Source organism: Coloeus monedula (genome assembly GCF_965178545.1).
Source record: "Coloeus monedula genome assembly, chromosome: 2".
Taxonomy (NCBI): Eukaryota; Metazoa; Chordata; class Aves; order Passeriformes; family Corvidae; genus Coloeus; species Coloeus monedula.
Window position 1 is genome coordinate 65,102,466 of NC_138782.1, and position 26,073 is coordinate 65,128,538.

A 26,073-nucleotide genomic window follows, 5' to 3' on the forward strand; every position below is an offset into this window, starting at 1 on the left:
TTTCCTTTTAAACCTGGAACTCATCATTATTTAATTGACAGTATTCTAATTTTTTCATTTCAAAAAATTGGAAGCAGTCAACATCTTTTAATTTTTAAAATTCAGCATGAAGATAGATCAACTTTTTTCTTATCTGAGAACTGTAGAGAATGTATCAAGCTCTCTACTATGAAGAGAATTTAGTCTAAGACTAGCCCATCAGCATTCATGCATACTTCTTTTTTCTTCTTACATGTATTAATTTGCTTTTAGCAACACTCATTTCCATAAAGTATTTTTCATGTAGTATCATAAGCTGCTAATAGAAAAAATTATCTTAAATTTCGCATTACCAACAAATGCTGCTATTACATAGTTTTCTGATTTTTTAGATTGTCTGCAAGAATGCTGAACAACAGGGACACTACCAAATATATTCAAAGGACATCTCAAGCACATTAGAATCTCTGGACCATGTCAGAACCAAAAGACCTATCTAGCTTGGTGGTCTGCCCCACACAGCATTCAAACCAGCATGTTAACAGTAAGATGAAAACAAGCATACACAACACTTCCTAAGGAATTTCCTGAATCATAGGTAGTTTCTATAAATCTGGTAAGCCTCAAATGATTTCCATGAACTCAGTCTCACCTTAAATCCAAGCCACCTTTCAATATCTTCACCATCACTTAACTAGGATTTTCTCATCTCATTCATGTTGTAGGGAAAGAGATCCTTCCTTTGCTTGTTTTAGACCTGCCTCATACTAAACTCACTTAATACTTCCAGTTCTGAAACTGGAACAAAGAAATGTATCTTTCTACTAGCTCTATCCTTCATTCCATTTCTTTACTACTAATTAGCTTTGCACAGGTATCAGGCTTCCAGATCTGTAGTTTCCTGGGATGCCTAAGGAATATTACTAAAAAAATAGTGCTTCATTTGACACTCCACACTCCTCAGTTACTGAGAATATCTGACAGTGAAGAGTTAAATAGTAACTGTTATAATTCACCTATTTTAGCCTTGAGTTCCTTTTCGCTATTCAATTTATCATTTTTTCTGCACCTCTTCAGTTAACAACCTAGTTTGCAACTCTTTCTCCAACTCCTCTCCTGTAAATAATGTTTCTAGTGCAGAAACTCTCCTGACAGTCTCTATAGAAAATACTGATTCAAATCATTAATTTAGTTTTTCAGCGATGACCTTATCTTTCTTGAACACTCTTTGATCATCTCTCAGCCCACCAATTCTCTGGCAGACTTCCTGCATCTGATGTGTCTGAAAAAAGGTTTATTTCAATTCAGTCACTCAGAATCTTTTTCACATCTTTATTGCAGTTTAACATTTCATTTGCTGGAGCTTATTTTCTTACCTCTTTGCCTCATTTGCAGGAAGAGATATGATGCCCATTCACAAATAACACCAGTAATTTTAATATCTATTATCTTTCCTTTGTTTATGTTTTAAACATGATGTACAATATCTGGAACCATTCTAAAATGTAGCATTCATGTGTGTGTAATTACATGATTATTCAACAGGCGATTATTCAGACCAGGATCTGTGCTCTGTTTTTGACTAAACCATGGGTTCTATTACTAGCTGCACCGAGAACATTCAGGTTTTTAAGAAATACTCTCTTGCACTACACTTCATTGTGACACATAGAGAGTCTGCCAAAGGGTTGTAGAAGGTTGATATTATATTCTTAGCCTTCGTTCAGCAAGAAGAGCTCAGTTTCACACCTCTGGGCAGTTGCTGATACAACATTAAAGCTATGCTGTCCCAGTTTAGGTGCTGAATTTTAGTTCACAGAGATCTCATTTTATTTCTGCTGATTTTCTTATAGCATTAAATCTATAGTGCCTCTCCTCTATAAGCCACTCAGTCATTCCTAAACAGCTTCTTGTTTCTGTCATGCCTACAGAGTCACCTTTTTCCAACACCCTTTAAAGGCTGGTATTAATTATCAAGGTAACCTTTCTCAGCTGCTGGGTGTGGATACTGGGCAACACTCAGATCCATCCAATCCTAGCTTCTGTAACAAAAACACCTGAAAGGGCTTGCAGTGTGCTCCAGCCAGGTGACCACGAGACCTATGACTAGAATTTCACAACATGTTTCATTGGGTTTCTGCCACTGAGAAATGACAGACATAGCCTAAGAAACCATTCTGCATGCAAGGACACTCTCTCTTTCTCCTTCAACCTCAGCAAGGTCCCAGACAGTTCTTGCAGTCTCAGAGGTTAAAATCTGTTTCCTGGCTCTGGAACTCAGCCTGAGCTGAGGGCTCTGCTATAGTGGGGCAGTCGTGGCAGCCAGTGCTGAGGACTGTGCCCAGACTGCGCCTCACCACCATGGCCGAGCACCTAAAACCACTCTTTCTGCCCTTCCTTCTGTGCATGTTTCTAGCATGAACTGATATGCAAACATGCATCATGTTAACTGCCTCTGTTGTTAACGCAACAGTAGAAATGCTGCCACTTGGCAATAATGTATATTATCAACTGCTGAGTCACTTAAAATTAACACACTTCAACAAAGTTTTTAAGAATTTTAAGTATGTACCATGCTCTCATACAAATTTAAAATACCCATGTATGAATCCAAGTGGTGTATTTTTCTACTTAGAGCTCTGGTATTTGAAGCCCGCTACTTTGCCAAGCAATTTGAGTGCAATCAATCTCAAGCTGTTTGTAGGATATAAAAAACCCCAGCTGTGTGGCTGTGTGGCACAGAGTTTTTATGCTCACTTTCTTTTCCAGAAAACATCATCACTAACCAGTATGCTTTTCACTCATGATAAACCAGAAGACTTAGTTCTTTCATAAAAAGAGAAAGCTACTTAGTGTAATTGGAGTGGAAACATCATCCTACAATAATTTTTGGCTAGTAGTGGTAAAGAACTCACTTTGTGCAAGTGCTCAGTAGTTTATTTTGTACATCATATCAAGAGTGTGGGCTTCAACCTTGGTGCTCTGTGTAAGGTGGTGGTCTGACCCTAAACTATTGTCAAGAAAGGTCAGTTCCTCACTAAAATTTAATCTCAGACAGCAGCATATAGGAAAGAAAAGTTTCTGTCCTGCACAAAAGGTCTTGAAACTTCATAATTGGGGGTGGATGGAGAAGACAAAAATGTCAGCTTTAAAATGATCTAATGGGAAAAGTACTCCATGATTTACATTCTCAAGTTATGCAAGCACATCGATATGAAGATGAACAATGCTGAAAATAAATTTTTCAACAGGTGATTCAGTAGCTCTTATAATTCTCCTATCCAATAGCGGCTTTAATTATCTGTTGCAAATAGCTCATTTGCAGTAGACAGAAAATTACTGCTGATTAATTAATCTCTTGGTATCTTAGATTTAATCCCTCAAGACAAAATTTCTGTGAGTTTTCTTAGTGCAAGACCTACTCTATCATTAGAGTTGATTTCACAACTAGAATAGTAGATGGAAGCATATGCCAGAACTCAGCATCCAATTTTTCTTCATAAATACATATTTATAATAATTGTATATAAGAAATGGTATATTTGGCAAATTTTGCTATGTTTTTAATAAACATCTCACTATCTTAATAAATTAGTGGTTTAGTAAGTGAAAGCACAACTCACTTCTGTGCCTCACTAATGAGTACAAGAGCTGCTTGAAATGCAATGCTTAAACTTGCATTAAAATGTCAAGGGCTATGCATGTCAAATTGTATCTCAACTAATTCATTACCCTGAAGAATACAGGCAAATGTCAGTTTAACAAACTGTTTAGCAAATACTATTGTGTCATTGACAACTATACCCTACAGCTTAAGCTAAATAGGGCTTCATCTCTTCAGTTTTGATTAACTTGCTTTTGTCATTTTTCTCTTTCCAATTTCACTTCCCTATTCAAGCCACTGCTTTTTTATGGCTCCTGTAATTCTCATGCTTGTCATTTTTGGACAAGAAACAATTTGTCAAAGACATCATCTTGCATACTTGTAAACAGACTGCTCATTGTCAGAGCAATAGTTATTAGTAAATCACAGAATAATAAGAAATTTGATTACCTTGAAATGTATTTGTATAATTTCAAGTTTTTATTTTCTTTTTGTAACTGTCTTACATAAGTGGAAACACTGCACCAGGCTGTAGCTTCAGCAACAATTATGCACACCACAGTCTATGAGGGACTCAGACAAGATGCAAGGCCTGGAATACTGTACTTTAACACAACCATGATGGTTTGTGCTCTACTGGCTCTTCTGAGTGTACTTAGAAGTGAGACTCCATCTCTTAAAACAGTGAAAAGGTATTTTGTGCTGATGCCAATGGCAACTCTAGCTGCAAAGCAGTTATGAAAATTATGTTAGTCTGAGTTCTGATCAAGAAGAGGTGAAATATCTAGGCATTACTGAGTTAAACATAATCACCTCTCTGCTTAAAGGATGAAATGCAGTAGTCTGTTAAACACATTCTTCAAAATAACTCAAAAAGCACAACATTAAAATCCAAATTATGCTATTGGAGTGAGATGACATTACCTGAAAAGTATATTTTTTCTTTACTACTTTTCAAAGTAGTACCCCTCTTTTTGGACAATGATCATAAATGAGACAAGTAATTTCAAATAAATGACAAAAAAGGAAAGTTTTCTTGGACATTATAATAAAAAGCATTCTGATCCTCAGATTTAACTAAAAGGCTTCTAAGTATGCCAAACCAAACAATAGTAAAAAAATCTCACCCAAACACCCATCCCCACTTTCCTACCAAGACTTTATGATTTCCCTTATTCATTGTATGATTATCCTAAAAATTCATGGCACTTCCCACTATATTTTTCTTCCTGAATGAGACGCACTGTGGAGTTCACCATGGAATTACAGACAAATTACTGCCAGTACAGAATTGTGACCAGTAGAAAGAAAATCCACAGGAACGTTTAACAGCTGTAAGCCGTTGCAGACGGCTGCCAAAAACAACTGCTGATGTAAAAGAGAGAGAATGTGAGGATTTAAGCTGTTCAAACAGTAAACAAGTACATCTGCTCCTGAATGTTATCATTAAATAAACTGTGGTAATATGCTTTACATTGATACAACATTCTTGTTTTGAACCACAACTCTGAAGAATTTTGGACTGGAGTAATTTTAACAAAATTTTTTTGGGTTTTTTTGTGATGGAAATCCATGTGTGGAAAAGTCCATTACAATTACTGTATAGTGTTGGAGTCTAAGTTCTAGCAAAACCTGTGTCATGTCATTTGGAACATAAACGGATAAATGCTTTTGAAAACCAGATGGGATCCCTGTGAATGGTAAGCATTCATTTTCTTTAAAACCATTTATAATGATTTATAAAGAAAGAAAAAATAGGACATTCAGTTGTAGAATATGACAAACTTTGATACCTCTCCAACTATGAACCTGACCTGTTCAGACTTCGGAGATATTTTACAGCAGCTACTAGAAGAAAAGTCAGGGGAGGGAAAAAATCCATTTCTAAGTAGCACAGAATGAACAGGCCAGGCCAGGAATGCCATCATAAATCTTGTGTAAAACACAGGAGATTAAAGAATTATGTGCATGAAATGTGCTTTTTGTTCTTTGCTCCCATCATGATTAATTGTTGCAAAGTTACAAAAATAGTAGTGCTTACTTTAATTACAAAAACTACACTTCGTGGGTTTTGTCAAACTCTCAACTGTTTGAATTTTTCAGATTTCATTTATAATACATGATATAAAATGACTTATATAGTCAAGTAGTGTGCTGATTTTGGCTGGACAGAGTTAATTTCCTTCACAGTATCTTGTGTGGGGCTTTGCTTTGGATCTGTGATGAAAACAGTGTTGATAACAGCGAGATATTCCAGCTACTGCTGAGCAGCGCTTGCACAGCATCAAGGCCTTTTTAGCTTCTCACCCTGCCTCCCTCGGTGAAGAGCATGGGGGTGCTTGAGGGGTCAGGAAGGAACACAGCTGGGACAGCTGACCCCAACTGACCACAGGGATATTCCCCACCATATGACAACGTGATCAGCCATAAAAACTGGGGAACAAATCTGCCAAGGCCTTTTAACTGTTCTTTTAGATCTGTTCTTCCTTCAGAAGATCCCCAACTTCCAAAACAAAGAAAAGCTCTACTGTAGTTACTTCTTTACGTCCCTCCATAGGAAGCTCAAGCCACAGAATTCATCTGCTATGGATTTGCTGTCCTTGGCACTCCTATTATATCTCACTTGTCTATTTGCCTTATAATTCTGATCTGCTTGAAAACGCTTCTCTTAGGACTTTTTAGGCCTCCAGCACAGTCATTTTTTTGGAAGGAAAGGGCAGCAGTTTGGTTCTTGTTTCTTCTTTCGCCTTACCGCAATTTTACATTAATTTGCAAAATTCCTATTTTCCTTGCTTCTATATGATGTCTTTCACTTTTTAATGTCTTTTAATAGTCAGGCATTATATGCTGCTACATTTTTGGATACTCTAAGATCTATTCTTTTTTTGTAAATGGCATGTATAAACTCCTACATATTTAAAAAAAAGCCATATAAAAATATACTTCCACCCTCAGAGATTGCTTTATCTTTTTTACTAACTTCCAAAATTTACTTAACATTAAATAATGAGAATATTATTGCTGTTTTATAGAACGGTCTTTAAATAACAGTATTTTGAGCCATCCTGCCTTGAACTCTTCTCACAACGTTTTGAGTTGCATCCCATATTCTTAGTTGTACCATTAAACTGCTTCTTGAAAGAAATTTAAGGGGATTTAAAAATCAGCCTTTGTGACTTTAGTTTACTTTGTGACAATAGTTTACTTTTTCACTATAGTAGTTTTTTTGCCTTCATTTTTTGCTTCACAGCCTCCTTACTTAGTCTCTGATTAAGTAGTACTGCAGCCCTAGCTTTTCCTACTCTACCTCAGACATTATATACCAATTTTCTCTGATAGAGACTTGTTTGCTGAGACAATATGTACTCTTACCCAGCTTGTCTCTTGTCTTGTGCTTTCTTCATTCAAATGTTCTTGACTCCAGACTTCAATCAAATAATTTGATTTTTGAACAAGTTGAATTTTGAGCAATTTGTCCATTGGTCCACAGTGTTTAATTGACTAACTTTCCTTCTACTGAATTTCTGTGACATTTACCATTTAAACTGAAAATTCCAAGTAAACGATGCTGTTTGGTTTTTATTTTCTTGTATATACAATTCCTTTGCACTGACATGAAAGCATACCTACATTTGGCCTCAGGCTGATATATTCATACCTCTCTGCTTCAATGAGATTTTAGTGATTAAAGTTACTCCTTCACATAGTCCACCCGGATTTTAACAAATTCTTCCTTTAAAAAAAATAAGCATTTTTTGACAATTAAGCTATTCTTTCTCCCAGTAATTTTCCATGGTAACAATGAACCAAAAAAAGAAAAAAAAGAAAAGAAAGGGGAAAAAAACCCCCCAAAAACACTAGATCTTCAGTTCCTCTAATCAAACAGAAGATAAAAAACCCACACAAAATACCCACTACTCTTTTTTTGCCATCAGAATGAAATCTATTACTGTCCAGAAATCTACTGCCAAACCCAACAGCGAAATTTGCGTCATTTCAAGTAAATACCAACACTTAAGTGTACCATCTTCCTTTGGAATACTTGAAGAGTATGTTGAGTTATGACCTACATTTACAGGCATGAATCCTCCTTTCACAATTTGGAAAATCTGTCATAGATCTATATAAAGACATGTAACACATCTCTTTTCAGTAAGCATTGTGGTCAATAAATGATGGATGCTAATGAAAAATGTAAATAATCAATCTGACTTCAAACTGAAGGACTGCTCTGTATAGTATGCTTTTTGCATATTGCAACTTCATTACTTTTTAAGTATTATGATTCATATGATTACTAAGTTTTTCTTTTTTTTCCAAGAAATGGTAGAAATTACAACATGAGTTTCTTCTCAGAGAGAGAAGATGTGCCAAGATAGAAAAGTGGGCTGTCTAACTGCACAAAAGAAACTTTCATTCCAACTTGGCCCACACGGACATACCAGTAGATATCCTGTCTCTTCTTTTCACAATAATGGGAGACTGCAATACTACTAACACACAGTTTTCCACAGTTGTTTCATCTTTGCAGCATAATTTAGAAGTACATTACATATTTTATATCCTTTTTTTTTTCTGTCATATTAAATATCAGAAACTCGAGTTCAGTATGAACTCTCAACTTGAAAATATTACTTAAGTTTCCCTTTTCTTAGGCAAAAAATAGCACTGAATATTGCTATAATGTAATTATGAAAATATCGACTTGCAAAATTGGTTGTAGAAGTTCTGAATAAATTATTGCAAAGACAATTTTCAGCATGCATAATAAAATCATTTAAAACTGTCTTAAGTTCTATGTTTTCAATACTTTCCTTTGATACTGAGCACATATGTTGAATGTTTACTTTGTCTTTTCCTTTCATATATCTTTCAATGTCTATTAGAAAAACAGGAAATGTTAACTTTATATTAGTGAGGCAATATACCATTGTGTAAACGGAGTATGTAAAATGTATCTATTTATTTGGCAGTCATTTGTTAAAGGTCTTTTTTTTTCTCAGATTAGATTCTCAAGTTTAGTTGTACTAAGCCAAATAACCAAATTTAAAAAAAAAAGAAAGAAAAGACAAAACCCCAAAAGCAGCAGAATGAACTAGACCCGAATCTTTGTCCAAACCTCTAATCTGTTTTATTTCTTTTTGTATACTCTTTCTTTCAAAGTTATTCTAAGTGGAAATTTTGGAGCAGCTGAAAGCTTAAGTGCCAAAATTCTTGAAGAAAATCAATACTCCATCCCTTCTTGGTAGACACAAGTAACACTTAGGTTGCTACATCCTTTCAAAGCAGTTGAAAAAGAAGACTCACAAGCAGAAGTTACCACAATCATTTCACTGAGACCAATCATATACAAAAAAAGGGTATCCAAAATCATGCCTTGAGCATGAGTCTTCCTGAAGCTGCTGCAGCCAGAAGGTGGGGGTGGGAGGGAAAGCAAAGAAAATATAAAGCAAAATCAACACAAAGAACAAAGTATGAGAAATCCAAGAGTGTTAAGCAGGGACTATTCAACCTCTGAAGTGGTGCAACACTAAATAAAATGAGATTAACAGTCTTCACGGAAGACCTGATCTGAAGGTTATCGTTGACTTCACTGTTAAGATCTTTAATAATAAGCACCATTTATCTACGATCTGTCTCTACTACTAATCACTACAGAAAATTAACTGTGCATTATAAGATGGAAAAGCAGGATGAGAAAGATCCTAAACTGATGGGACACTTGGATTTCAGTCCAGAGAAAACCTAACTCATTACTTCTTAGAAAATGAAGATGTGCCACCTGGCTAGACAGCCTGACTCAAAGCACGCTAAAAACATGGGAAGCAGAACATCTTGGAAGCAAGGATTGCATCTGGTAAGATCTCTACTTGTTGAAGTTTTCTTTGCATCCTAGGCAAAAGACTGTCACATCCTCCATTCACAGTTTTGTGACATTTGTTTTCATTGTCTTTGCATTGAAAAAAGAAGTCAAATGACCAAAGAAAATGTTTTCATTTTGCATCACATGGAACAATTCATGTCAATCAAAATAAAAATTTCCGTTTCACAGTTTGGAAAAAAAATCTGAGTTACTTAAAATTATTGTTATTCTCCCTCTTCAGACGTCAAGCTGAAAAAAGCTCTTCACACATCCCTATTTTGTAACTTCTGAGTCAGACTGCATTCATTAGTCTCTGCCTAATGTGTCTTTGTCTAAACTGTGAGGTTGGAAGTAGAATCCACTTAAATTTCTGAACTGTTTCATCCATTAATAATAGATTGTTACCTTTTTTTTTTTGTATTGTGCATTTTTTTTTTGCAATGAAAATATAGCAACAAAATACTGATACAAGACAACATATGCCATAACCACAAACACTCTACTACAGTATACAGAAATGCAAGTCAAATATATGAAAATTTAGCATACTCATGAGAAATGCCTAGGGTGATTGCAGCTGAGGCCATGGACAAAAGTATTACTGGCATTACTTTTTACTGTTGATACCTTTTTTATGTCTTATGCATTTGGAAAGAAACTTATCACTGTTACTAAAGGGGAAATAAGAGTTCAGACTTCAGAAAATTATTTTGCAATAAAGACAAGATACTGAATAAATGTTAGGAGCTGAGAGGATCACTCTAAAAATAGAAATCATAAAGGCAGCATCAATACTGTAATCCACAAACTCTCACACAATTTTTTTTAGAAACTGTGAAGCATCTCCACCATTAATAAATAAAAAAAAAAGTCAACATAAAATTTTCAGTCTGCAACTTAATACATTTCAATTTTGAATACTTACAAAATTCAAACTCTCTGTCCTCTTAGCACTGCGATTCTCAAGGTCTAAATCTAGCTATGAGGAGAATAGACTTCAGAGTCCATTTCTAAGTCCCTTTTTTTTCCCTTCCTTCTCCGTAAACCACCGAGACTGCACCAAACAGGACAAGCACTATGGCATGAAGAGGAGAAAACTAGCATGCAAACACTGGGAAATAATACAGTTCAGTGTTCATGGCATCACTGGTCTGAGGAAAGCTCAGCAAAGTACTGGGACACTGGGGGATGTTCCAAGAGACCTGAGGCATGCATTTTAAAAGGGACATAATACAAGCATTCAAGTGCTATGGCAACAAGTGAACAAAATAAAAAAACATTACTGTCAAGGCACTTGTTTCTGTTTATTTTTCTTCTTTACATGGTTAGTACACACTTTGAACTTCCACTTGACTGAAGAAAACAAAGACTAATGAACATGATCATACAAGGCTAGTCTTTACTACCACAGAAAGAGTGTTTTATATTTTTTGACCTCACACTTACATTGCTACCATAACAAGAAAGGAACAAGATTAAGCATTTAGCGGAGCAGAACTGAAGTTATCACCTTCATTGCAATATAATTCTCACCACTATAATAGCAGTGATAGAAAGACTCACTGTGGAATAGGATGGAGATAGGTTACTTAATTCCACCATAACTCCCCTCCCTGTCAGTCCTCTGCTTCAGCCTTAGTCACAGAGAAGGCAGGAAGAATTTTCTTTTTAAAGAACAGCAGGACTGAGAGAACCTCAACTCCATTGTTTGCACAGACAGCTCTTGCCATAGTCTTTCAGTCTCCAATTTTCACTTTTGAACATGGAAATACCATGCAGTTTGCAATGGAACATAGCAGATATGCAACTATATTACCTCCTTAATAATAAACCAATAGTCATTACCAATATCGTTACAGCAACCATCTGTTCACACCGATTGCTTCACAAATGCTCCTTGCTGAAAAGAATCAAGCAACACCAAGGACTGAGTTTGATATGAGGCATCTAGATAAACATTTTGGAAATTTGGTCTGCTTGGTATCCTGCAATTAGGTGTCATTCTCATTTCTACGATCAGATTACTTTCCTTCAAATATAGGGCTAATACCCTTCAATTTTTTTATATTTAAATGTCAACGTAGAGCATTCTCAGCAACTGAAAATAATGGATGAAAGGCATCTCACACAGAATGATCAGAGATTATTTCTCTTACTCAGTATAAGGAAATATTGGGAATACAAGGAATCCTGACATTTCACCTTTTCACTGTCACTGTATAAACCAAACTCTAACCAGCTGCAGAAATACCCTTTGAGACAGCATCTTCTGACAACAGATTCTGCTCACAGAGAAGGATTTCTTTTTCTTGAAAGTTTACATACCTTCCACATCACTAGCAATAACTATTTTTTATTACTTTTTTAAAACCAACTTTGACAGAACACCTCTATATGATGAAAGACCAGTGAGTCAACTGGGTATTCCAATTAAGCTTTTAAAAGGTGGGAATTAAATTCACCACCTTCCTTCCCATTTTTAAACTTTCAGAAAGCCTCATTTTAGAGAAACTCAATGTTTCCCAGAATATGGGGGGGAGGTTCTTTTTGCCTTCTTAGCAAAAGGAAGTGCTTTCCTATCAGATTAATTAAGCTTTTCTTCCACTGTCTTCATTGCATGTGACTTTCAACATCTGCTTGCACAAAGAATTACTTGATACTGAAGAAAAAACAAAACAATTTCTTTTTAACCTAAATATTTATTTTCTCCTAGCCTATACAAAACACTCTAAATCCACGAATGTTTGAAGAAAGCTTTTTCCAAGTGTAACCTCCAATTTTACTTCCTACAAAACTATGTGTCCCTTTTCTATGAAAAGATACACATTTTCTTAACATGTTATAGAGATCATCTGTTGCACCTGAAGTTTTCAGAGGGTCCAGCTTTGAAACAACTGCAAGCAAGAGGAAAAATTCCCATGTATCAAAATACAAATACTGCATGTGCTAATTCAAACAAGCATTTGCTAAGAAAAATCTTTCAGCATCTCACAGAAGATAAAATTACAACATTGAAAGCTAATGTTCAGAGCCTTACATTCACCTAGTCATCAAGGTAAAGAGGCTGTGAAACAAATTGCAGTCTAGCAGAAGAAGAAGTATTTCAATAAAAAAGGTACAAACTGGATGTAAACATTAGAGGCTCAGGGAAGTGAAGCAAAAATCACTATGGTAACCCACTAACTTTTAGTTCTCAAACTAATGATCATCTGAGGAAACAAAGAAACAAAGAAATGCCATTCGTATACAGTGTTTAAGTAAAGAAGAAAATGAAATTAGCATTCTTACTCACCTGAAAATACCAGACTCATCCCACCACCTATTAATCCTCACATAAACAGGTCTTAGTCAGTGTAAAAAAAATTCTAAAATTACTATTAAAGCAAGAAACATCAGTTCAGTAAAAGGTAATGAGTAACTCATTAAGTGAACTAATCTCTTTCCCTTATTTTTCTGGCATGGGGATACTGAGACAGAGGAACATTCATTTTTGTTTTGAAATACTGTTTTGGGAAGCTTTAGCATTTATATTTGGGGACGGAAGCATTTCTCTTATAAGGATAGGCTGAAGGAGCTGGGCCTGTTCAGCCTCAAGAAGAAATGACTGAGAGGGGTCCTCATTGATGTATGCAAGTATCTGAAGGGGAGGTGCCAAGAGGATGAAGCAGGCTCTTCTCAGAGACAGCAGGCACAAACTGATGCACAGGAGGTTCTACCTAAACATGAGGAAGAATTTCTTTACTGTGCAGTGACTGTGCACTGGAACAAATTTCCCAGAGAGGTTGCGGAGTCTCCCCCACTGGACATATTCAAAACCTCTCTGGTCACAATCCTGTGCCATGTGCTCTGGGATGACCCTGCTTAAGCAAGGAGTTTGGACCAGATGATCCACTGCGGTCCCTTCCATTCTCACCCATTCCATGATTCTGTGAAACAGCTATGCTAGAAGTCTTCCTTAGCCAGTAAGATATTGAGACACACTGTTTTTCTAGCTATCACTGATCTTAGTATGGAAACCAGAATGCTAGGAATCTTTCTGCATTCAGGTCTTTACTTTTAGAGAAACTTCGTTGAGAGTTTCTCACTTTTGTTCGTTCAGAAGATGTCATTATGCAATTTTCCTTTAATTCATGATGATACTCAATAAAATTACATTTTGCAAGTAATTCCTGGTCTACAGATTACTTGCTCCCACTTGACTGCACAAACTTAAACTTTTGCTACTTACACAGATCTGAAGATAAATTGCAAGGGGAGAGTTGTTTATTTGTTGTTGGTTTTGTTGTTCTAGCTGTTGTTGGTTCTACTTCTGTGACTGGCCAAGATAATATTACTGGTGCAAATAGGAATAGTTAAATGACAAAAAATATTTGGCTTAGAATGAGCATTTCTGGAAATATGTCAAGCAAGACATATTTCTGGAATCAAGTCATTGACTAAAATGTTCATTGAAAGTATACATGAAGAGAACATAATCTGTTTTTTCTAAGATGACAGGTTTTAACTTCAGGGAGTACCGTGGATGTACATTTGACATTGGCACTGGCTTGCCAACCATGTTCCTTGTGCACTTCATCAGGTTTCCTGGGTGTACACCAGAATGGTGTGCCTAAGCAATTCATGGGGTTTGAAGCAAAGGCATTTTATTTACATTTCATAACTCCTTCAGTCTTACAAGATGGCTGCAATATCTGATTCACAGGGCAAAACTGCTATCGTGGAACATAGATGAATTATATGCAGATGTAGTTCCACTGGAAGACCAGGAGCCAAATACCACCAGCAACACAACTGCAAGTAAATATGATATTGGTAGAAATATTATTTTTTATGTTACATGTTGGATGAAATATGAAAATGAACTAACCTGGGTTAATTCTCTGTAAATGCTACATATTTCATAATGCAGCCTTTAGCTACTCAGACAGCTGAAACTAGTGGTTTACTTATGAAAAGAGTATTGTTAAAAATGTAAGATAATTAGTTCATGTGGAATGATACCCTTCCAAGCACTATAAAAGTTAATCTTTAGGCTTTTAATTTCAAGCTGTTCTCTCTCTATTACAGCCACATCTCAGATTAATAACTACCTGTGGGAGGTAAGATTACCTTAGGGTTTATCATGCCTTTCACAGACTATGCCTGTACCTAACAACTCCCCCCCTTTGCCAAGTGGAATGGAACAGATGCACTCCTACCTTCAAAGTCATCTTTGTGTTCAAAGAAACCACATATCAGTTGCTGGTCATTTATTAGGTTAAGGATAGAGCATCAATGATGGCACATCAGGCCCAGTTAAAAATTATTAATTGCATACTTAAGATCAGAAGTTCCACTCAATTCAGTAGGCTTTAAGCCAATGTTTCAGTCATATATAGCACATATAGCAGCATGTGGAACAAATTTCTTTGCTGTTTAGCTCAGTCAATAAAGAACATAGAGACTCACTGGTTTAACCAAAAGGACAGCAGACTACTGGAATCAATATCTGTCTGTGAGAGAACTGGATAACAAAATAAATGGAACAATGTAAATTAAATTAATTATTGGAATAATGACTTTTGCATGATATTTTCAGGCAGATATGTTCTCCCAAAGAAACTGTGTAAAATTTCTTTTCAAGAGACAAATTGCTAACTCATGTTCTGTTCACCCCTCAAAAAGCACCCAGTTGAAACCAGTTAAAAATATAGCACATGGATATGCACTGTTTCTTTTAATATCACTTTACCTGCGCCTGCTAGATTTTACAAGAACAAATACCAATGTAAATGATACAAGCACTAATGATACAACTACAAACACAAAATATTTGCAATTATTTTTCCTAGAACTGAAAATTATTTCCCATCTGATAACTCTTGATAATCTGAGACTCTCTTAGATTCAAGTTTATGTCTTTTTGAAGTGTATCAAGAGGATACTTTCCCTGGAAGCTGAATTTTTCAATTTTTGCAACTGGCATTGGAAATTTTCTGTGAACATAAACAAAATGTACATATTTATATCCAGGACTCAAAAATAACTGTATTAGCAATTTTGCAGGTGAACATTGCTTCGCATGTAGGGGAACAGAAGAAAGTAATCTTGAACCTCTTTGTATGGAAATAAACCATTAAAAAGTGGAACAGAAAAAAATAACAGAAGGAAAATATTGAGGCTAAAATTTCATTTGCAGAGCAAGTGTTGGAAAAAATTTGTGAAAAAAATATGCAGTTGCAATGTGGTACACATGGCTTTCCCTCTCATCATTTTAAGCGACTGAAAATGCTGCATTTTCAGCTACAGGTGTTACATGGACCTTGCTCTTTCAACCACATATTCTCATTTTCAAGTCCACAACATCTTTTCCACACCCTCAGTTAGAACAAATGACTGACTGGTCCATGACTTATGTGCCTGGACTTGGGATAAAATAGTAGAGGCCTCTGAAAGAAGAAGGAATAGGCATAACCAGGGGCAGAGAATCAGCTCTTAAGGCAATAAATTAAATTCTGACTAAAATCATTACTCTTTGACATCATGGCTAATATACAGGGACTGAAAATGCATCAGGAAGAAAAGTGTTTTAACGATTTCACTGGGACCGTGATTTTTCCAAGTGTTCTCACCTTTGTTCACAAGTGACATGGGAACATATTTCAAGCATGTAAAGTTGTCTGAAAGTACTAGAGCCTACCTAATAAACTCTTTTATCTCTTGGTTTACTTGGTAGAATATTCTTAATAGAATGAACCTTGTATGCATTTATACAGGACCATGTAAGATGAGCTTTTAAAGTTTGCAAATAAATTCTCTCCCCATTTTTCAATTGTACCAAAACACCGTGTCTACTGAAAGCAGATTTGCCAATTAACCAAACGGGTTTTTTTCTGCCAGGTTACATATGGAACACCATCTGATCTTACCTCTCCGTTTTCCAGAGGATGGATTTTGGAATAATAAGAAGTGCATATGACTTCATCATCTTTTATGTAGGATGGGGTTCCAGGCCGGGGATGAATGTTGTAGCGTGTCAGGCACTCGCTGTCTGTGATAGCATAGTACTGCCATGGCTGATAGTCCACACCATCCAGAGAACGCTCTAATATCCAGTTCCCAGGACGAGGGGAGTTAGCTGCTTTCACAATAACATAGGCAATCTGGAAAATCTGAAAAATAGAAGAATTGTTAAAATACATGTAAATACACAATTACAAATTCATTCCAATTTCTTCATAGCTACCAAAATAAGAACAGTATATATGATAATGCTTGACTGTTTTTTTTCCCCTAGAAATGCAATATGGCCTTGGATTACACTGAAACTCTAAAACTACAGAAACAAATTCTCCATTAACATTTCTGAAAAAAAAAATTAGTTGCATTTGACCAATAGAGACTTTGAAAATAGAATTACAAAGCACTTGCACATAGCTTAGTAGGTAATTGCTAAGCTGCCATTTCAGCCAAATGTTTGCAAAGTTTGTTTTCAAGTATTTTCAATTTGTAGGAGTGGGATTTTTTCTTTATGTGTATTTATAGACATACGTTTTCCACAATGTTTAAGACTTGCCAAACTCTTACAGCTCCATCTCTGTTAAAGAAAAACATGGTTTTAAGCTATTGAAAGGTAATCACATCACGCTGAAATCATTCTATAAAACATTCTTGTTTCAATCACACAACTCAGCACTGTGACCATGAATAAGCTTTATAGGACAGAGACACATCAAATATCACTACAAACAGAATGCAAGCATATAATCAATGCTCATTATAGTCCATTTTACCTGCCCATTCAATTGATTTATCAAGGTTTACTTCTGTGTACACGCTTGCTAGAATGCAAACCACAAATACATTTGCCATTGCAGAATGACACACATTAGTGATGCAGGGCTGATTTGGTTTGGTTTTTAACCTACCAACAGCTATATGCTACACAGGTAGAACAGAAGCCAAGGAAATCAAAGGAGCTATTTCCATTATAAAAGCAGAACACATATCAAGTTAATATTTTTCAGACACAGTGCTGTGAGTCTGCACATGAGGATGCCAGAGGATATCATGGCAGTGTTGATTTAATACTTAATGCTTTCTATACGGGATAGTCACTGTAAAGAAGCTGCAAGATTCAGACTTAGTCCACACAAAATTTCTTGTGAATGCTTAGACAATCAGTAAAGCTACTGAAAGAATACTCAAGAGTAAACAATGAAAGAAACAGTGAAAATATTTGGGTTTTATTGCCCACCAGTATCACTGTAAAATAGAAAATGTGTTAAGTGCTGGAGTACTGCAAGTATTCCCAAACACTTGATGATGGAGACAAAGAAAATGTTTATCTCCAATTATCATTCCTGCCTTCTGTGCAGATGCTGAGGATGTGGTAAGATTCACAATTGCTTCAGTCAGGAAAATAAATCACTAGGAAGGGGGTGAGGTTGTATTTGTTTCAACCTGAAGAGCATGTCTGTAATTGTACATTCATGCAGGATTATCTTTGTATTTTTCTTCAATATTATAAAATAAACACTCCAGAGAATGAAAAACCTGTTTCATTCCATTGTTTCAACAGGAATCATACAATCATTTGTCCCCTTTCACAAATCCCAGTTCCTCTCTCAAACTCATTTACAGCTATATTCCACTGTGGCCACAAACAATTACAGTTTTAACTATCCTGGATCTGTGTCACATGCCACATTACTAATACTCTTTACAATAAAGAGAGACAAACAAACATTAACAAACCTCTCCAAACCTTTTCCCCCCCAGTTAACCTCTTTGAAATGTAAGAAACACAGAAGAGAGATTTCATTCCAGAGTACTTATAAATACTTCTTAAAAAATTTTACATAAGCAATTTACCTCAAGTTCTCATATTAAGACTGCTCCTTATATGTTGAATGGATAACAGCTGAGGTTAAACACGTTGCTAGGACTTCTGTTGTGGAAGATCTGTGGTTTAGGATACACCTAACAATAAATTCACAATCATAGGTTCCTTTTTGGAAGTCCTACAATTTGAAAAACTTCATGAAAGATTCATTATTAAATACTGCTAAAAAAACATTAACTCTGCAAGCATTTTGGATGCATTGGCTCTGTGGGGCCAAGAGGTATAATCAACAGGAAGCCTCTTTCTGTTTGCTTACTTTGAAACACTAGGCTGTGTGGGAGAGTGAAACTTTCTACAGTGACTTTTCAAACTGAAACCCTCTTCCAATAACATTTCCTGCACATTTTGCTGAGGATTTGTTTGAAGTCTTGTTTCTTGCCTTCAGACAGTGAACTGCTTGACTGAAATTTATTATATACCTTTGGCTTTCATTATTTTTAGCATGCTCTGTAAATGAAACTGCAACAAAAAAGAAGAAAAGAAAAGGCAGTGGAGAGTAAACAGCATATTGCACATCACAGTGGAGTGGATATAATTTCTCTTAATCTAAATCTGACAAGAAAAAAGCTTCTTAATGTAAATAAAAGAATACACATGAAGAGCTGGTTTTAACTACTATTCAGCTACAGTTTCCAACCTGATCCAGACTACTACTGTTCCAGCCTCTGAGAGTTCCTTCTACAACAGCACTGAGCTACCTGCAACCCACTAACAGAATTATTTCCTGGACAGAGAAACAGAGCTGGAACTAAGGACCCGTATTTTTAAATATTGGTAGTTAATGCTAACTGCAGACAAAGGAAGATGCATCAAGAGCATCACACATCAAAAAACATGGCCTGGTTGATATTACTCCTGATCTTTCTAAGGCTAGGCTGAAGACAGTACAGGATGCTAATCTATGCTTCTTAAAAATACCTTTCCTTTGGGAAAAAGCTGGACATGGAGAGCTTTAGCATGAATCGAGAAGCCGGTTGCCCCAGCTCAGTCAGCTACACCAGGCACTACCAGCTCACCACAGTTCTACGAGGCAGACAGCAAACATGGAGCATGCCATGTTTTACTGTGCTTTCTCAGCAAGCTGGCAATGACAACAAACAGTCTAAAATTAATGGCAGCTGTATGATTATTCTCAAAACAAATCAATGTAATGGAAGCAATGTTGGCTTTCCAGTCAGCTGGAAAACCATCCTTCTCCAGATAAAAGAGAAACTCTTCTTTTATTGTGGAGCTGATTAGCAAATACAAAACCAGCAAGCACTTAGTGGCATGAGAAAACTAATAAAGTCTGATGTATCACTGAGTTTTGCTGCATTTGTTTCCACAATCAAAAAAAGTTACATGGTTCAGTATTCTGAAGCCAACCTTCCCAGTACATTGTAACACTGAGCTTCTACTCCCACAGGGATGGAGCATGCCTGGTTCACATTTCAGATAGCATCAATAAACCAACACATGTCAATTGATAGAGTAACTGCACCATCTTAGAGCACATCTGGATTTGTACAAATTCAACAGAATGTAACCTAGAGACACAAGTTTGCTCATACAAATGTGAAAATGGAGCAATACCAAGCTGCCTGGTAACATGCAAAAGACCATTAAAACAGCTGCCAAAGCACAGTTGGTGCTTTTTTCTAGTTGTTCTGCTCATGTGACCATAGCAGTATAATTATGGGAGTGGGAGGGAAACAATCTAAATAGTCCTTTAAACCCTTCCCAAATTATAGGCAACATAATCCTCAAGATGGGAAACAAAATGAGTCTTGGGTCTCATTTTCACTGGTAATTGTCTCAGCAGAGAGAACTATGAAGCACATATGGTAGGAACACTTCCGTAAGTTACAGCACTCTACCTTCTTGTGAATGCCTCATAAGACAAAGAAAAGTGCATCCTACTATACAGGATAATTTGCTACACTAATATTATTCAGATAGAGCTGAAGTGAATCATTAATCTACATAGGGTTAGCTACTCAAGCAGGAAATCTCATTGTGTCCAACTCCCACTTGTGCTTCTATTTAAAAAATAAACCCTTCGTTCAGAAAGCGCTCATGTAAATCAGAATATCAGCAGAGAAAAAAAATGGTACTACACAATTCTACAGAAGTATTTTAATTTCATTTTCTCAACAGAAAAATTTATTAGCTCTAATGGAGGCTTCCATCAACAATCTGGTGTAAGCTCTGTATCTATGTATTTACTGTATTTATATTACATTGCTGATTATTACTGCAGTTCAGTGGCTAAGTAAACATGGTATTCTTTCATCAAGAAGAGCGCAGAACTTAGTCAAGGACTTGTTTCCTTACAGGCTGGCATAAATTCTGTCACACCATATGACTTTTACCATGACACAGATTTATCTAAGCAGTTATTTAAAAGTGCTCTTAGGAGTAGAAAAAGCACTGCAGACAACCCTTGTGCCGGTGTGACGCAGATGAGTCGAGGCTATCTCAGAACACCCTGAGGCTAAAGGGGGTTATTGGTTACAGGGGGGTCCCCCCTCATTAAGAGAAGCAGGGGAAAGTCTATGCAGAATTCATTATAGGATGTGTTAAGGGGATTGTATAAATGGATAAGACTTATAATGAAACATTTAGGGGAAGGAATATAGGTAGAGAAAAGGAGGGATCAAGGTGGATCAGGAAGGAACAAGTAAGATAGAGGGAAAAGGAGATGAAAGGAACCAGCTGACTACAACTAGCTGGCTGATCAGCATATTAGTCCTGACCTCAGTCGCTGAAGTCTATCCTATTTTCTCACTAAATCCTGTTTCTAAATATCTTCTTTAGGTGTGCTCTCTCTTTTTAGTAGTTATGTGTGAATAAGGGTTAACTTCACACTCGGTAAGGAGATCTAAATACCAGTCCGAATGTGAAGTTCAGACATAGGAGCCTGAACTTCTAATACCACAGGTGACCAAGAATCAGAAATCACAGATATAAACAGATTCTCAATGCAAATGTGTTCCTCAATCATTAAATTCTATCTTGATACTCACATATGAAAACAACTGTTATATATGCAGGACATCATGCACCTTGAATACATTTGCACTGTTTTTCATTTTGGATTAGCCTCTCCTAAAGGTTTAAGACATGAAACAGACCAAATCCAACTACTCATGAATTGAAGCAGAGATTGTATGAGTTTTGAGAAACAGCTCCTTGTGTTCTCAGAGGCCAATTTATGAGGTCAGTAATATTTCAATTCACAGATACTGTTATGGATTAGTGTTTGTGCCTATTATGTATGAAAGAGTAGACAGTTTTGATGCAAGAATTTTTATACAATTGGCTACTTAAGAACAACTAATCTTCTCATTTTAGTCTCACATCCAACTCAGACAGAGAGAAAGTCTTATTTAGAAATGGCATGGCTTTCCAGATTCCTCAATGGTCATCTAGCATGTATTTTTTCGATCACTGTCCTGAGAGACGGTGGCCATGGTTTCAAATATTCTGCTCACAGTTAGAAATTCTGTAATTGAAAATGTTGGCATGGGTGGAAAAAAAAAATGTGCTTAGCAGGATTCCACTAATATCAGCTTAGAAAGCTGAACACCTCCCCACCATGCTGCAGTTTGCCTTTAATGACAATGTTGCTCCTGTTCATCTGAGCTACTTCCAACTGAAATGCTGCTACCAGATGGGGAATTTGGGCTGAAAGAAACACACACTTGATTCCAACATAGATTTTTTTTTTTTCCTAGAGTTGCAAGCAATTCTAGCAGGGCATCATCTGTCCAGAAAAACTGTAACTACAAAAAGTTGCAGCTAGAAATGTCATGTAAATTAAGATGTCCACAGCACTTCATGGGAAAAACTGAGAAAGATTTTATCATAGCAAACCTTGAAAAGCTCTAAGGTGGATGTCTCCAAACCAAACCATTTCAGTTAGAAATTCATCTTTTCTAATTAGGCAAAACTTCGCTTTTGTTCAATGTTCAGTCCCATTCAGTTAATGCAGAACATGCGTTTTAAAAAAACTATAAAAATATCTGAACTTAGAATAAGCTCAGCTTTCTCCCTTCCTTGTCTGTAACTGCTGGAGAGGTGCATGTTCTTCTAAGAACACTTTCTTCTCCATGACAAAAAATACATTATACTAATACTTCTCAATTTTTGCTCATGTTATAAGTAAAGATGTCATTAAAAAAAAAAAAGGAAAGTCTACTAAAAGAGTGCGCTTTATACAATGTCAAACTGTAAAGTACTCAAGCTGTCCAGCTGTTGAATATCTGAGACACATTAAGCCAAATGGAAGGAGTCAGAACCTGTAAAGTTTCTGTCAATGTCAACTTTTTTCTTTGTAATTTTCTCTGTTGGTTTTCTCCATTATTAACTGTTCAGCTGTTTGTGAAGGCGTCAAAAAGAATAGCTGCTTTCTATTGACTATTTTTGCTGCTCGTCATTAGCCTGGTCTATACCAGAACTGAAGACTGAAGTTAATAATGTCTTTGCACAGTACTTTCAAATAATAGCAAAAGGCAATTTATTTCCTAAAGCTAATCACTTCTTTCAATGAATAAAGACTATTTTGAGAAAAGGGAAATTGATGAAAATGCCAATATTCAGACCCTTCTTCTTAAAACCTAGACAAGACGGGAGGACAGAAATGGTTGTTCCTCTGTTTTGGTGCTTAAAACACAAAACAAAAAATTCATTTTTTTCTTTTTTTTTCTAGATCCAAGAACTGATGCTCAGTCTGGGTCCAGTAGCAATGAGAGGACTCAGAGTGAAGCTGTTTCCATGCAGTGTCCTCTCACCAGCTCTCACATACTCATACCAAGTCCATACATTTTAATGTGCCTATCACAACAGAAGCACTATTTCACAACCATCATCAGCTGCAAAACTCATTTTTTCAAGTAAGCTTCTTATTAATCATAAACTATTTAAAGACAACATATTTCTTCAATATCAATAACAAAATCTGCTCAAGACTGAGAATCCTATGAAACCCTTTCTTGTCACAACACAGTTCTCCCAGCCTCCACAATTTTCTTTAGAACCAAAACTTCTAACAGTACAAAATCAGAAGACAACCTCATATTCATGTCAGAATGTATGTGTCACTGGACTCAAAGGTGAATAGCTCTCTTGCTTAAAGTCAAAACTAGAAAAGTGGTATGTATATGTATTACAGTCATCCACAGAAAATATAAGGCAACTAACCACAGAAAGAAAATGATAAATTCTCAACACTGTGCAAAATCATTGTTAGCGTGTATTATGAACTGAAGCTGAAAGGATTTGCTCACTTAGAAATCTTTCTGACTAACCACAAAGCAGTAAATTTATGGTCTGATTTAGTGGGGAGCATAAAAAATTTGGGCAAAAATAATCCTGTGGATATTTATTTTTAATACAACCCTCGACCTAGCTTACAGCACTTCGTATGGTAGGTATTACAACTCATCTTTCAGCACAATAATGGCTTCTCCGCATTTCAGAATGCATTGGAGACTACTCCCTTCATGTACTATTTAACCGCTCATGAAAAACTTTCTTGTTTTTTAATGCTGTGGGAAAGTCAGCTTGAGCATCTTCACTAACACTGGTTTGTTAGAACACTTAGAAGCTTACTGCAGTAGCCTCTTCTGGAATTATGGCTGGCACAGACATGCACTCTTGACCCTTAACTGAGGAAAAATATCATTTGATTTTCCTTAGGCTTTTGTCTGAGTGATATCAATGGGGAAAACTTTATTCTGAGACAAGAAGGGAGCCCTGGGTAACATCTGTTACTTACTAGTGGGCACATATTCTCTCTTTCCCACAAATGGAAATCCAGGTGGAAAGCTACATAATCTAAAGTAAATTTGCTAATAGTATGTAAAACAGGTAGTTCTTAAAAATGTTTACTGTAATGTCAAAATATTTACTAACATTCTGGTTTTTTCATGATAACAAATAATTGTTTTCTAGGTATGTTTGCTATAAATCCTTACTGGTATATTTATATGCAATTTCTTTCTTGTTCTTCTGAGTTTTTCAAATGCTTTCATTATAAGTTAACTTCAAGTCCAATAGTTTTGCTTTAAAAAGATTTAAAAATGAAATACTAATTAATCATGTAAAATAATTAAAAAGTAAATAATAATCATTTAAAAGAATATCAGAAAGATAAATTACATTTTTTTTCATCCTATACATATCTAGTTAGTTAGTTCATTACCAGCAAATTGTAAAACTAAACAACATAAGAGAATCACTGAAATGCTAAGATTCAAGCCTATGAAGGTAATGAAAAAAAGAAATAAAAAAATACTGAGTATTACAACTAACATACTTGTCTAAAAGCTGGCTGTGGACTTTATTAAAACAGAACATCTCATTTCTTTTTCTTTTTTTAATTGATTCAACAGTCATGTTCATGTTTTAGTTGCATCTCTTTTGAGCTGTCACTTCAACAGTTCCTCAACACTTAGGTGTAGCTGAGCCAGAAAACAGGACTTAATGACTTTTTTTTTTTTTGAAATCATTTGTTTTTTAAATTCTCAAATGTTTCCATAACTTCAAAACCAAATGATTCTTGTGCAAGAAATAGTAAAAACAAATAATGATGATGAGAGCGCTATGTTGCAGGCTTGGACTGTAGCTCACTTTGAGGTTTTAGAATGTTGAAACGAACACAGAGTGCCAGCTATTCCGGAGAGAGGTGGAACTATTTCCCCACTGCCTCCAGAAGTACATTCCTGCCCCCTCCCCCATGCTGGCATTAAAACCTCACACAGGCAAGCCAAATCAGAAAATTGATCTGGCAGAAACAGAACCCCAAAACACAAGGCAAGACATAGTTTTCAGTATCAAGGTACATCTGGTTTCCTGCATGGCAACACAAGTGCCAGTGCCAGAACAAGAAGAACAGAAACATCTCCCTTTCACCAGTGCAGGGAGGAGCGGCAATCAGGGAATTGGCAGTGTAATAGTCTCAACAGACTTTGGGTTTGTTCACTCTTTTCTCTGTAGACAAACATTTTTGAAGATGGACAAAACTGACTCTCATCTGTTGGAGAATAGTCCAAGTGTGGACTAAATTTCTGCTAAACTACTTTCTGGTTTGGGGATGAAGAGAAGCTTTAAGCCTACCTTTATAAAAGCAGTTTAGAAAACATTTTAAGCCCATAATTATTGGTAAAAGAGAGAAGGAAAATACTAATTGAACACCTAAACAAAATATTTGCACATATGCACATATATACAAATTTGAAACATGAAGACCCAGTGGCATTTCATTTTACTAAACTGGTTCTTACATCCCAAGACTAAACAATATCGTTAACTTCCTCCTCATTCCTTTAGCTCTTCTGATATTTGATATCAGAACTTATTCAACAGAAATCTAGTGTATTTTCTTTTTCCCTGATGGAAAATGTATTTGGTATTCCAGAGAAGAGAAAATACAACATTAAAACCAAGTATCTCCTAGTGATATGCATATCCCTATATGACTATGACTATGCAGCTAATGTGTAAAGGCTATTTAAAATGGCTTTGTTGCTCAACACATTCTGATTCCTTAACCACTGTCTGGTCAACCATCATAAATTAAAATAAAAAAATACAATTATGTATTAAAAGAAGCAATGTTGTGCAATAGCTTATCATCCAATTTACCTCCTATTTCATTACAGCTGTAAGATTACCTTCAGTCAATCCTTAAAGGATTAGTTGAACTAGACATAATTGTGGGATTCAACTGTATAGACAAACATCCAAACAATGGGTTCCACC

At 36.0% G+C, this 26,073-nt stretch overlaps 1 protein-coding gene across 8 annotated transcripts in view; it reads right to left on the bottom strand.

Annotated features, from left to right (window-relative positions):
* LAMA2 (laminin subunit alpha 2) overlaps window positions 1–26,073 on the bottom strand; it is a 344,213-nt gene that overhangs the window by 227,255 nt on the left and 90,885 nt on the right. For all 8 annotated transcript variants that reach the window (XM_082302950.1, XM_082302949.1, XM_082302947.1 and 5 more), the window contains exon 4: window positions 16,355–16,597. In XM_082302950.1, coding sequence (XP_082159076.1) covers window positions 16,355–16,597 — 243 coding nt within the window. The remainder of the gene's footprint in view (window positions 1–16,354; window positions 16,598–26,073) is intronic.